Here is a 13,197-nt window from a genome sequence, read left to right on the forward strand (position 1 = left end):
ACCTAAACGACCATTTCCACCTAAGCCAAAATCATGTTCCTGTTGAAGGACTCAGGTTTGTATAAGGTTAAAAAGAAAAATAAAAATTATTTTAAAATTGTGATTTGTTCCGTAACCGAAATACAAACCACGCTACCCTGTATTTACAAATGGTTTACTTTTAGCGCAGCAGAAATGACGAGCCAATAGTTAGCGGGGGGGTGGGGAAGGGTAGCTTGCTACCCCTCCCCCCTCCACACACCGGTGACTTGCTTCACTTCACTTTTGGCTCGGCGGTGATCAGACGTGTCTGCTCATCGCCTTCGTGACAGCCTTTAATTTTCTGCTTTTTCTTTTCAGCGTGTGTGTTGGTTGGAAGTTGACCTTCAGTTATTTTCTTTACTATGCGTACATGGCCTGGAGTTGCCGGCCGTCCTTGTGGGACTTTCATGTCGGACGTTAATACGGATCCACACACCCTCTGCCCTCAATGTCGGGGCCGACGGTGTGACCAGGAGAATATGTGCCGTGAGTGCAGGGAGTGGTCTGCCTCCCAGTGGGAGAGGTTTGGCCGTCGGCGTAAGAAGAAGTCCAAGAGAGACCGTTCTCCTCCGGGGTTAGCCTTGAAGGAGGAAGGTTCTCGGGACTCTTCTTCCGCCGCCCAAACCTCCTCCGAAGCTCCCCCTCGTCCGCCTCCTAAGGAGAGTCGGCCGAGTGGGAGCGCAGGCCCTTGTTCTGTTTCCCGACCTTCGGTGGGGGGAGAGGGCGTCGCCTCCCATAGCGAGGCGGTTCCCCCTCCTCCTCTGGGGGAGGTTATTGATAATGCCTTATCCAGTGATGATCTTTTACAGATTTGGTCGTCCCTGGGGCTTAAGGGCTTGCCCTCCAGGGTCGCTCTTATTGACCTTGTCTCGTTGGGGCCGCTGTTAAGCAGTCGCCGGTGGTAGCAGAAGTAGACCCTCTTGTCTATTGTCGACGTCGTGGTGACAGAGGCCTCCGACGTGGCTGGGCCTTCCTCCGCAGGTGCTGTTGCTGGTGATGGTGCTAAAGGCTCTCCTCCTCCTTCCGTACATCCTTCGAAGGGGGAAGTGAGTCCTTCGGTCTCGACTGCTGCTCAGCTTCCTTCTGAGGGAAGTATTTTGACGGAGACTCCCCTTCGGAGGAAGACGGCTTTGGAAGACGGCTTTCCTACTCGCCTTGGCCTCGGCCAAGCGAGTTAGTGAACTTCATGGTCTCTCGTACGACATCGCCCATTCAAGGGGATGGGGGGAGGTAACGTTCAGGTTCGTCCCTGAGTTTGTGGCCAGGACTCAGAATCCTGGAGTGCCGGATCCTCGGTTCGACTCTTTCAGGATCGCGAGTCTCCGTTCTGTAACAAACGACCCAGACCAGCTGCTACTATGTCCAGTGAGGTGTCTGAGGCACTACTTGAAGAGAACAGCTGCAGTCCGTCCTCATGTGCGAGCTTTGTTTGTGAGCACAGGCAGGACAAAGAAGAGGGTCACCAGGAACACCATCTCAGCTTGGATTCGAAGGGTTATCTACCATGCCCTGAATCCTGACCCTCCTCCGTCACGTCGCCCTCGGGCCCACGATGTCAGGGGTATTGCTACATCCCTGGCCTTCAAGAGAAACTTCTCTGTGACGCAAGTACTTCAAGCTGGGGTCTGGAAGCGTCAAATGACCTTCACAGCCCACTACCTGCAAGACGTGACCCACAGGAGCCTCGATACGTTTTCTATCGGCCCTGTGGTGGCTGCACAACAGCTGGTCTAACCTCAGGCTCCTTTTTGGACAAGTAGCAGTAGGTTGAGGGCGTTGTTACCCGGTCTTAGTCTGCGTGAATGAAAGAGTATGTCTGACCCTTACTTCTTTCTTCATTCTCCCCTCTCTTGGGGAAGCAGCATCCTGGTCCTCGCATAGCTGACCTCGACCTCTGCAGGTAACCCATGCTTCTTTGTGCTCCTAGTATTAAGCTTAATACTGTTGCGTCTCCCATACCCTGACGAGGTGGTATGGGGAACGTCCTATCCTAGAATTCCTATCTGAAGGTCTCAAGGTCAACTTCATAGGACGAGTCACACTCTCCTCCTCACACTGCTTATGTAGGCCACTCGTCCCTAGCGATGCTAGGAACTTGTGAGGTACAGGGGCCCCCTCTCTCTAGTGCTGCTCACTAAGGGATCGAGCCCCCGGGCAAGCCGAAGTCAGTAAGCCTGGGGACTTTCCACCCTTCCTAAGGGGTAAGTCACCCTTTGTAAATAGCGTGGTTTGTATTTCGGTTACGGAACAAATGACAAATTCGAAGATAATTTGTATTTTTCCTAACCATACAAACCTTAGCTATTTACACATATGTGCCCGCCATCCCTGACCCCCAAGTCAAGTCCTACCTCTAAGTGAAGTGAAGCAAGTCACCGGTGTGTGGAGGGGGGAGGGGTAGCAAGCTACTCTTCCCCACCCCCCGCTAACTAGCGCGGGGGTAATTAACCCTCGTTAAAAACTATTGGCTCGTCATTTCAGCTGCCCTAAAAGTAAACCCTTTGTAAATAGCTAAGGTTTGTATGGTTAGGAAAAATACAAATTATCTTCGAATTTGTCATTTTAAGGGTTCCGCAGGTTTATGTGATCTATTACTTTTTTCTCCTTATCATAAATTTCTGACTTCCATCACCTTTAGCATTCTGCTAGATGAGCGTAGTATTATGGGGTTTGTAATTCTTATGTATGTCATTTTTGGGCTCAGGCCATGTTGTCCTGATGGAAGGTTCCTTTAAGTAGCTTCCTAGGGTATATTTGACTACAGTGATATTCCCAGAGAATTTAACTTAAGGTCTCCAGAATTCTAACTCCTGGCGCGAATATCCTTAAAGTTTCCTTTTAGGATATCGCATAATATCAGGGGACGTATTCTTGACACGCCACATAGCAATCTGCACCCTGCATAGCGTTTACGCTTCGAGGGGGAAAAGTGGCAAAATAAAAAGGAGCCGTTATAAAATTCTCCTTCCTCCTTAGTGTTTGAGTACTCAGATGGCGCCATAATCGTCGGCTATCTTTATTCCTTTTTCTGTAGCGCTTCAGCTCGGTGGTTTTTCCCAGTGCTCTCTCGTTATAGGATTTATCATGCAATCTCCAGCTTCTTCTGCCTCTGGAAAGTTGAATATTTAATTCTTATATTGTATAAATTTAGCTCTAGCCATAAAGTAAGAATTAATTCGAAATAAACTGTTTTTTGGCAGAGCTATTGCCTGGACCGGAGGCGCCTTCGGCGCTGTCGTTCGTAACGCATGAATTATTTAGTTAGCCAGAACGACTTTCCCTGTATAATAGCTTAAATAATATTTAGCTATGTAGTCTTCATTGCTAGGAATTAATCATATTATGCCGATAGTATTCTCATTAGTTTCGGCGAATTAGGTAGCCGATCTTGTTTACGCTAGGCTTCCTAGCCTAGGTGTTATAGTTTACTCTCTTGCATGATATGACTGGTGCTCCTGGTGCTATTAAATTTAAATGAAGATATTAGGCAATTTATACATATAAGATATATGGATTGCATAGAAAAATTTCCTCTTTCAAGATAGTATACGAGAGAGCTTCGATGATTCAGGAAGTCGATCTCACTGTCGCTAGGCTAGTAGCCTAGTGGCTTTAGTATACTTTCATACAATCTCCCCGGTTACCCTTATGTATAGGGTAATCACTCCTTCTCTCTGAGTGTAGTCTATGGCTACAACCCTAGCTGGTCTTGCCTTGAATTGTGATTCTGGCAAGGTTAGGCTGGGGTTTTCTGTCCCTTTACCTAGCTACTGTTGGTGAGCTTTGGGTTTGGGTCAGAACCTTGGAGTACTTGTGTGCCGGCAGCTGTTCGATAGGGTGAATATACTCCCCTGTTGGATCTCGTTGGTTGACATAGGAGGTCTTGCCTCCCTAGACTGCACTTGAAGGTGTCATGTGATCCCCTTCTCCCTGTGGTTTAGTCGACTAGTCCTGTGCTTGCAGACCCTAGGCTGAAGAATAGTGATTATTTTTCTGCCTAGGATGGCGCCGGCATGGGGACTCTGTTTCTTTATAATTTAAGGCGGCGGCTAGAAGATGCCGGCCCCCTTACTGTATTGGCAGACCCTAGGCTGGAGAATGTATTCTCCATACGCCTAGGATGGCGCCGATATTGAAACAGAGTTACCTTTAGGTTTGGTAGGGACGGCTTGCCGCCAGCTCCTCTCACATCTTATACAGGACCCTTTCCCCTTCCCATTCTGTCCTTTAGTGATGGCCTAGCCATCACATCCCTGTAGCCGTTGTCCTACGATCTTGCTGATTGCCGGCAGGTTGTAGGGCCGGCTTGGGCTTCTGCCTGCATAGCCTAGTCGTTTAGCTTCCCTGTCTGACATGAAGTTCTGGGATAGCTGTTTCAGCAGGTCTAGCTGCCGGCAGGAGACCCATTTGCTTTGAGTGTTCTCCAGTCTTCCCTTAGGCTGCCATCCACTTCCTACAACCGACTGATACCGGCATAGAGGTGGATGGGTGGAATGTTGATTATGATATAATCGCCCCTTCCATTAGAACCCTCATTCAGGAGGAAGAAAGTGATACAGTGGCTAGTGCCGCCACCCTTACATCACCCTTCACTCCTTGCTTTCTCTCTCTCCATTGGCTAGTGCCGCCAGCTACTAACCTATCTGCCGGCCACTAACCTTGCCGGAAAGATGCAGGCTAGGCTGGTGGTCCGGCAGCCATTAATTCACTGTCACACCTGACTCTGCTGGCGAGAGCCGGCTGTGTCGAGTACTCTGGCCACTACCCAGTTACATTGAATGATGGCTGGGATAGCGTGCTGACAGTCTGGTGGGCTGCCGGCTATAAGTATGATCAATTTTGTGCCAGTGAATTAAGTCTGAGGTACTAGCCTTGCCGGCAGCATGCTGGCAGCAACTATTGTATATGAATATACAGTAGCCAGTACATCTTTAGTATAGTGCATACTGCAGACAGAAAACTACAGCATATAATTATACAGTAGAACATTTTTCCAACATACTCTGTGTGTCCAGGCGTAGTCTATTGTTGAGACCTTATAAGATTGAGAAAGGAATTCCCTGTTTTTTACACTGATAGATGATCATTTATTTTGACCCTCATTATTAACTCTCTTGGAAGTGGGTGTTGTTTACACTACTCTATCCTTATAGGTTAGAATCTTCCATTGGGCCTCTTATAGAGGATAACCTTAGAATTAATATTGAGGGAGGTCACAGCAATTGGCTGGGCGGGAAACACACGTATGTATCTTTACTATTTCATTTCTACCTTACCTATCCTAAGCTATATGCAATTAAATAAAATGGAAATTATTATTATGATATTTATTAGTCTAGTGAGATAGACTACATTATACTCATTTTATTTTCCTCTCTTTACAGGAGGACTATGTCAAGTGCGATAGCGTTTTCTGCAGTGTTCGCCGCAGGAACTTCTATGACCATCTGGGATGTAGGACACACTCCCGCTGTTCCATCACCAAGGGACCTCTCAAATACTGGGACCCTCAGGTATGTACAGTATGTAAGGACCTGATGCATGAGGCTTTTGAAAATCCCAAGACAACGGAGTCAAGGGATGCAGCTCGGGACAAGCTGCGCAAATGGGTTCGTGGTTTTCAAAAGAATTCCACAGGGTCTTGCCTCCCAAGTGAGCATATGAGAGCCCTTCTATTCCCCAAAGCATCTGCGGATGCTGTTATTCCTCAGGCTCACCCTGAGATCCCTTGTGTCCAGATATCCGTTGACACGGATGTCTCGGATGCGATAAAGGACATCCATCTATGTAATGAGAGGATATCAGAGGTGTCAGAGGACACCGAAAAGGACCTTCTGGCAGAGGGTTGAGAAGAGGAGTCAACGGTGGCTCTGGAGACGGAAGAAGAGGAAGTCGAAACAGTCTCTGTTTCGTCGGTTCCTGCCCCAGAACCTGTACCCTCTACGTCCTCCGCTCCTCAACCTGTGAGGTCGGACGACACCCTGTCTGCCATCAAGCGATGATGGAAATGTTCGAGGAGAAGAGAGAACAAAGGGAAGCTGAATTCAGGAAGGAGATTCTTCGGATTACAGCGTCTCGTGGGTCTCAACGGAGGCTCAACGTTGAGGATCTTCCCTCGTGTTCTGAGGTTAACCCATGGAGGCGCGCCGAGTACATGCCAGTAACTAATGGTAAGATCTTTATTTCAGAGAAGCTGGAAGCTGTCCCTATTGAGGACATCGAGTTCTGGACCAGCTTTGAGTCCTATCCAGACTGCTTCGTTCGTCTAAGGACGGAACCGGTATCCAAGGAGGAGACAAAGCCTAAGGAGGTCATAGTGCTTGACCATTCGAAGGCTCAGACTTTGCTAGCCAGCAGTTTGAAGGACAAGGGCTTCACCAATTCCAAGGTGCCAGCCCTGAGCAAGAAGCATCCCTCTTTTCTTGCTCCAAGAACTATGGTTTTCCCCTTCGCGGAAAAATCATTCAGGGCGGTGGTTAAGGCAGCGGAAGCGGGGAAACCTTGCCCTACTCTGGAAGAGTGTAGGCCTCTTTCCCTAGCCTTGCCATCGGATGATAAAGACTGGAAGGATATTCAACTTACCTTCTCAGTCGGCAAGTTGAAGGCTGATATTGCTGGACGTCAGTTCAACGAAAACCTCCCCAAGTTGTCTGAGTTTCTCCTACGCAGGGAACAAGATACAAGGAGAGGCTTACTGCCTCTCTGTCCCTCCAGGTGTCCATAGAGGCAATGGCTAGTGAGCAAAGTTCCCCACACATGTTCATGGTCATGGCCAAAGCACATTTGGCAACCCTAACGAAAGATTTTTACAGCTTCGTTAGGGCAAGAAGGGCTTGTAGAGAGTTCGTGTTTGCTTAGGCTGCGGTTAAACACGAGCCCAGAAAGTTGATATCTTCCAATATCTGGGGGATAGATCTATATCCAAACGATTTGGTCAAGGAGATAGTCGACAAGGCCGCCACGGAGAATAGGAATCTTCTCCTGAAGTGGGGCATTTCGGCTAAGAGGAAGTCTTCTCCAGATGAGGGTCCCCAACCGAAGAGGAAGACAAAGAGGCCAAGAGTACCAGCTCGCCCTGCTAGACAACAACTTCCCGTGACCGCGGCGCCACAGATGGTGGCACAGCCCCAACCCACCTACCAGTTGGTACCCCAGCAGGTGGTGACTCAGTCACCAGCCTTTACTCCCGCCTATGAGAGGCAGACCACTACCTTTCGCCCTAAAGGTAGGGGGTCAGGTAGAGATTCCTCTAGACGTCCCTTGAGAGGAAGAGGGGGTAGGGGAGCAAGTGGTTGAGGAGGCAAGCCTCCGGAAACCGGAGGCAATGAGATGCTTCTGGTAGAAGGAAGACTCCGACTCTTCCAGGATCGCTGGACCTTCGATCCCTGGGCCCACAGCATAATCAAGAATGGACTAGGTTGGAGCTGGAAGACAGCTCCACCAATATTTCCTCAGTTCTTCCAACACTCCACCCCCGTTCTGGAAGAATGCACCCGAGAGCTCTTGAGCAAACGGGTGATAAAGAGGGCAAAGTCCATCAAATTCCAAGGAAGGCTGTTTTGTGTTCCCAAGAAGGACTCGACAAACTCAAGAGTCATTCTGGATTTGTCGCCACTCAACGAGTTTATCGAGAATGACAAGTTCAAGATGCTGACCCTTCAACACATAAGGGCCCTGTTGCCCAAAAGGGCATACACAGTCTCCATAGATATGGCAGATGCCTATTGGCACATTCCGATGAATGGCCAACTCTCCTCCTACCTAGGATTCAGGCTACAAAAAAGAAAGTACACTTTCAGAGCCATGCCCTTCGGACTAAACATAGCCCCAAGGATCTTCACGAAGCTTGCGGAAGCAGTCGTTCAACAACTACGCCTACAGGGCGTGTCCAGGTGGTATACCTGGACGATTGGCTGGTGTGGGCAGCATCCGAAGTGAAATGCTTGCAAGCATCCAAGAAAGTGATCCAGTTCCTGGAACATCTAGGATTCAAGATCAACACCAAAAAGTCTCGACTATCTCCAGCTCAGAAATTCCAATGGCTAGGCATACATTGGGATCTATAGTCTCATTGTCTCTCCATTCCATTAGAGAAGAGGAGAGAGATAGAGGGATCTGTCAGGAGACTTCTAAAATCCGACAGGATTTCAAGACGCCAACAGGAGAGAGTGCTGGGTTCCCTCCAGTTTGCATCAGTGACAGACCCAGTGCTAAGAGCACAGCTAAAAGATGCATCAGGAGTCTGGAGAAGATATGCATCAAACGCTCGAAGAGATCTAAGAAGACCACTACCGATTTGGCTACGATCACTTCTCAGGCCATGGTCGGAGGCTAGTTCAAGAGGTCAATACCTCTAAAACCGCCTCCACCCTCAGTCGTCATCCACACGGACGCATCATTGGAAGGATGGGGGTCACTCCCATCAATGCAGAGCTCAAGGAACTTGGTCCCCTCTATTCAGGACCTTTCATATCAACATTTTGGAGGCCATGGCAGTCTTCCTCACATTGAAGAAATTATCCCCTCGTCCTTCAGTCCACATAAGACTGATTCTGGACAGCGAGGTGGTAATGAGATGTCTCAATTGTCAAGGCTCGAAATCGCCTCAACTCAACCAAGTGATGTTGGCCATCTTCAGGTTAGCGTAAAAGAAGAGATGGCACTTGTCAGCAGTTCACCGTCAGGGGTTCCGCAATGTGACAGCGGACGCTCTATCCAGGATAGTTCTGATAGTCAGAATGGTCCCTAGACGCAGAATCATTCTCCTTCATCTTGCATCAAGTCCCAGAACTGCAGATCGATCTCTTTGCAATGAGTGACAACAAGAAACTTCCTCGAAACGTGGCCCCGTACGAGGATCTTCTAGCGGAAGCAGTGGACGCCATGTCCCTGGACTGGAACAAATGGACCAGGATTTACCTGTTCCCTCCATTCAACCTGCTGATGAAAGTCCTCAAGAAGCTGAGATCTTTTCAAGGAACAGCAGCCCTAGTGGCTCCCAAGTGGCCCCGGAGCAACTGGTTCCCTTTGATTTTGGAATTACAGTCTAGGATGATCCCTCTGTCAGACCCAGTTCTGTCTCGACAAGTTCAGAAGTCGACTGCCTTCGCTTTACGACAGAAAACCCGAGACCTTCATCTCATGATTTTCTCTCTTTAGCAGTAAAGAAAAGGTTCGGGATCTCGAAAGAAAGTATAGACTTCTTAGAGGAATATAAGTCAAAATCTACCAAAGGGCAATACGAGTTATCTTGGAAGAAATGGGTGGCCTTTGTCAAGGCAAGGAATTCAAAGGAAATCTCGATGGATTTCTGTTTGTCTTTCTTTATTCACCTTCATGAACAAGGTTTAGCAGCCAACACGATAACTACGTGTAAATCTGCCTTGACATGACGTTTGCTTTATGCTTTCCAGGTAGACTTTTCTAATGAAATTTTTAACAAAATCCCTAAGGCCTGTGCCAGACTCAGGCCTGCAGCACCTCCAAGGCCCATCTCATGGTCTTTGGATAAGGTACTACATTTTGCTTCAAGTTTGGACAATGAGGCTTGCTCTTTGAAAGATTTGACTCAAAAAGTTATATTCTTGTTTGCTCTTGTGTCAGGAGCTAGAGTTAGTGAGATAGTGGCCTTGTCTAGGGACGAAGGCCATATCCAGTTTGCTGAAACAGGAGAGCTAAATCTCTTTCCCGACCCAACGTTTCTCGCCAAGAATGTGCCACCCACTAAGAGGTGGGGTCCCTGGAGAATCTGCCCTCTGAAGGAAGATGTCTCACTGTGTCCAGTGGAGAGTCTAAAGGTCTATCTTCGCAGAACTTCAGACTTTGGGGGAGGTCAGCTGTTTAAAGGAGAAACATCGGGCTCAAACTTATCCCTGAAACAACTAAGGGCGAAGATCACCTTCTTCATTCACAGAGCGGATCCTGACAGTACACCCGCAGGTCATGATCCTAGGGAGATTGCGTCTTCGCTAAATTTCTTCCAGCTTATGGATTTCGAGAGCCTTCGCTCGTTTACTGGATGGAAGTCATCCAGAGTGTTTTTCAAACACTATGCGAAGCAAGTGCAAGAACTGAAATGTTTCCTGGTAGCGGCAGGTAGTGTGCTAAAACCTGTCACTCAGTGCTGCGAGGAACAGTGAATTATGTGGGACTATATTTCTAAAGGGTGTACTTGTTGGTACTTTATAGTGCAACATGGTAAGTGGAATGTCATCACGGTGCCATTATTGACTGTTCCAGTACACAAAGGTGATGAAACATAGACTGAACACTAAGTGCCATGTGTTTTTTACACAAGTATAAATAGACAGATTTCTCAGAAAGACATTAAAATTTACAAAATTTTCATGTGATGTGGCAAAGTTTTTGTTTTCAGGTAAAACAAGCATTTCTGATTTATGTTGTCTTGTCTATGTTATTGAATTTTATTTTCACTTGCATTTTTTACATTATTATAAATGTATGCTGAATTTTATTTATTGCTTGATAATAATTAATTAATTGTTTTGTGCGTCTTATTTCGCCCTAAACATTTTAATAAAGTTATGTGGGAGCATTCATTTCAACCCTTTTATGTTACGTGTATACAAACCTCTCTAGCTAGAAAGAACTTGTTCTAATACTAGATACAAACTTTGGCTAATGATGTACAGTGAGCCCTGCATGTCCCTTTTTGAATGCTAGGTGGGTTATATGAAATATGCAACTTCGAGAATTTTTCCCAAGTCTACAGTACTGTAGTTCGACTCTTCCCTGTAGGGGGCAGGAAGCACTAACATAGTATATGATTAGAAGAAATGACATATAACGGTGTTGTCATAGGTCTCTTCGGTCTAAAGGACCAAGGAAATATTGTCTTGAAGTCTAAGGCACAACAGGGAAATCCACGGATACATTAATGCTCTGGTAAACTTCCATCAGGACGACATGGTCTGAGCCCCAAAAACGGATTTTGAGCGAAGCGAAAAATCTATTTTTGGGTGACATAGCCATGTCGTCCTGATGGATCCGCCCTCCTTTCTATGAAAGGCCTTGGCAGGATCCCTCCCGATATTACTGTATCTATAGTACCGGCTTAACGCTACAAGGACTAAAGATGGCCGATGATTATGGCGCCATCTGAGTACTCAAACAGTAAGGAGGAAGGAGAATTTTATAACGGCTCCTCTTTTATTTTGCCACTTTTCCCCCTTGAAGCGTAAACGCTATGGGGGGTGCAGATTGCTATGTGGCGTGTCAAGAATACGTCCCCTGATATGCGATTTCCTAAAAGGAAACTTTAAGGATATTCGCGCCAGGAATTATAATTCTGGAAACCTTAAGTTAAATTCTCTGGGAATATCACTGTAGTCAAATATACCCTAGGAAGCTACTTAAAGGAACCTTCCATCAGGACGACATGGCTATCTCGCCCAAAAATAGATTTTGAGCGAATATATGCCAATCTTACAGCTCCAGAGACTTAGATGACCATCATACAGTACTGTCCCATTTTACTTATGTAGTTCTGTCCTTTGTTTAATACTTTCTCGTATTCACCTATTGTTATAAATACAGTGTTAACATGGTTGCCTGTATTATATTCCTTTTAAGTTTGACATTAATGCAATTCCCTAAGTATTTTAAATAAAATTATTTAACCTATTGTACAGTATACTGTACAGTGTTATGTTTCTGATCAAGGCTTTTTAATGTTAATGTTCTTTGTTTATAGACATGAAACATGGATTCTGAAGCCAGTTATCTATGTCAAGAAGAAGATAATGAGCTGGCATGGAGTGCTGATAAAGAAGATTTCTTGAGAGATTTTGTCAGTGACCATAAGGAAGAAACTGATGTTGGTGACTATGCTTGGGACATAAAAGATCTCAATCAAGAAAATGATAATGATATAGAAAAAGAGGTAAAGGATGTGACTGAAGAAGAAAGAAAGGAAGGGAATGAAGAAGGCAAGAAAAGGGGCATAATAGATTATGTCAATGATTATTTAGAAAGCATCTTTACAACATGTGAAGAGTATGATGAGGAGGTTTGTGATTTTAGCCTACAGTTTGTTATTATTGACTTGATAATTTGGTATATGACAGAGAATTGGTAACCTAGTGAAAACATCCATAGCTTGTAATCCATGAGTCACAAATTGGAGCTGCACTCGGAGCCTAATGGTTTTGACTAGGACCTGCAACCTTATCATCCTTGTGAACTATGGAGAGCTATAGGTCTCCCAAAACCCATACCCATAGCCTCTAAGGATGGTAAGGTATAACAGAATCCATGGAAAGCTATTGAGCTGTGAGCTGGGATCAAACTCCTGACTCCTCATGTATTTTTATCCAAAATATATTTTTTGAAGTTTTGAACCTCTGCCAAACGTGTGTTTTTTTTTTTAGTATTACTGTGCACTATTGTAAATTAGCTGTTTGTGTAAAGTAGCTATCCATATTTTTTAATCTGATGGCATTGAGATTTATTACTCAGATAGCTATTATAAACTAATGAAAGAAAGGCAAATGTGACCTACATTTCTGAAAATAGAACTTTGGGAATATGAAAAATCAGAAATATTGAATTTTTGTATATGTTTTGCAGATTGAGGAAGAGTTAACAGCCATGTATATTTTGCTTTGGAGAATTCTGAGTGGCACAGTTGGTGTTGTTGCCATTATTGTTATAGTTTCAAAGTACCCCCAGTATTTGCACACACTTCATGAGAATCAATTATGGTTTTCCAATATCAAGGTAATTATGGTACATTATTTGTACTTTTTCATCTATATTTTTACTGTACATGAAATTTTATTAATTTGTTTACTATAAATTTACATATTTGACATTTGATTTCCTTCCTGTTTATGCTTTATGTGCTTGTTTATGAAGTATTGTAATTGAAGGTGAAGAATATATTCCACAAAAGTATTACTGAACAACCTGCTTATAGCATCCTGCTTTTCCAACTATGGTAGTAGCCTAGCTAATAATAATAATAATAATAATAATAATAATAATAATAATAATAATAATAATAATAATAATAATAATAATCAATGCACTACAGTACATGGGGCTTTGATTTTTCAATATTAAACTTACCCGATGATCATATAGCTGTCAGCTCTGCTGCCCGACAGAAAAACCTACGGGCGGAATACGCCAGCGATCGCTATACAGGTGGGGGTG

General features: G+C 45.3%; 1 protein-coding gene across 1 annotated transcript in view; it reads left to right on the forward strand.

The window, feature by feature from the left end:
• Positions 1 to 13,197, forward strand: part of LOC137624323 (protein C-mannosyl-transferase DPY19L3-like) — a 733,373-nt gene that overhangs the window by 582,776 nt on the left and 137,400 nt on the right. Inside the window, 2 exon segments of the mRNA XM_068354997.1 lie at positions 11,735 to 12,049; positions 12,610 to 12,759. Of these exon segments, the coding sequence (XP_068211098.1) occupies positions 11,744 to 12,049; positions 12,610 to 12,759 (456 nt within the window). The 5' untranslated portion in view covers positions 11,735 to 11,743.

This window comes from Palaemon carinicauda, chromosome 31, assembly GCF_036898095.1.
Source record: "Palaemon carinicauda isolate YSFRI2023 chromosome 31, ASM3689809v2, whole genome shotgun sequence".
In the NCBI taxonomy this organism is placed as follows: domain Eukaryota; kingdom Metazoa; phylum Arthropoda; class Malacostraca; order Decapoda; family Palaemonidae; genus Palaemon; species Palaemon carinicauda.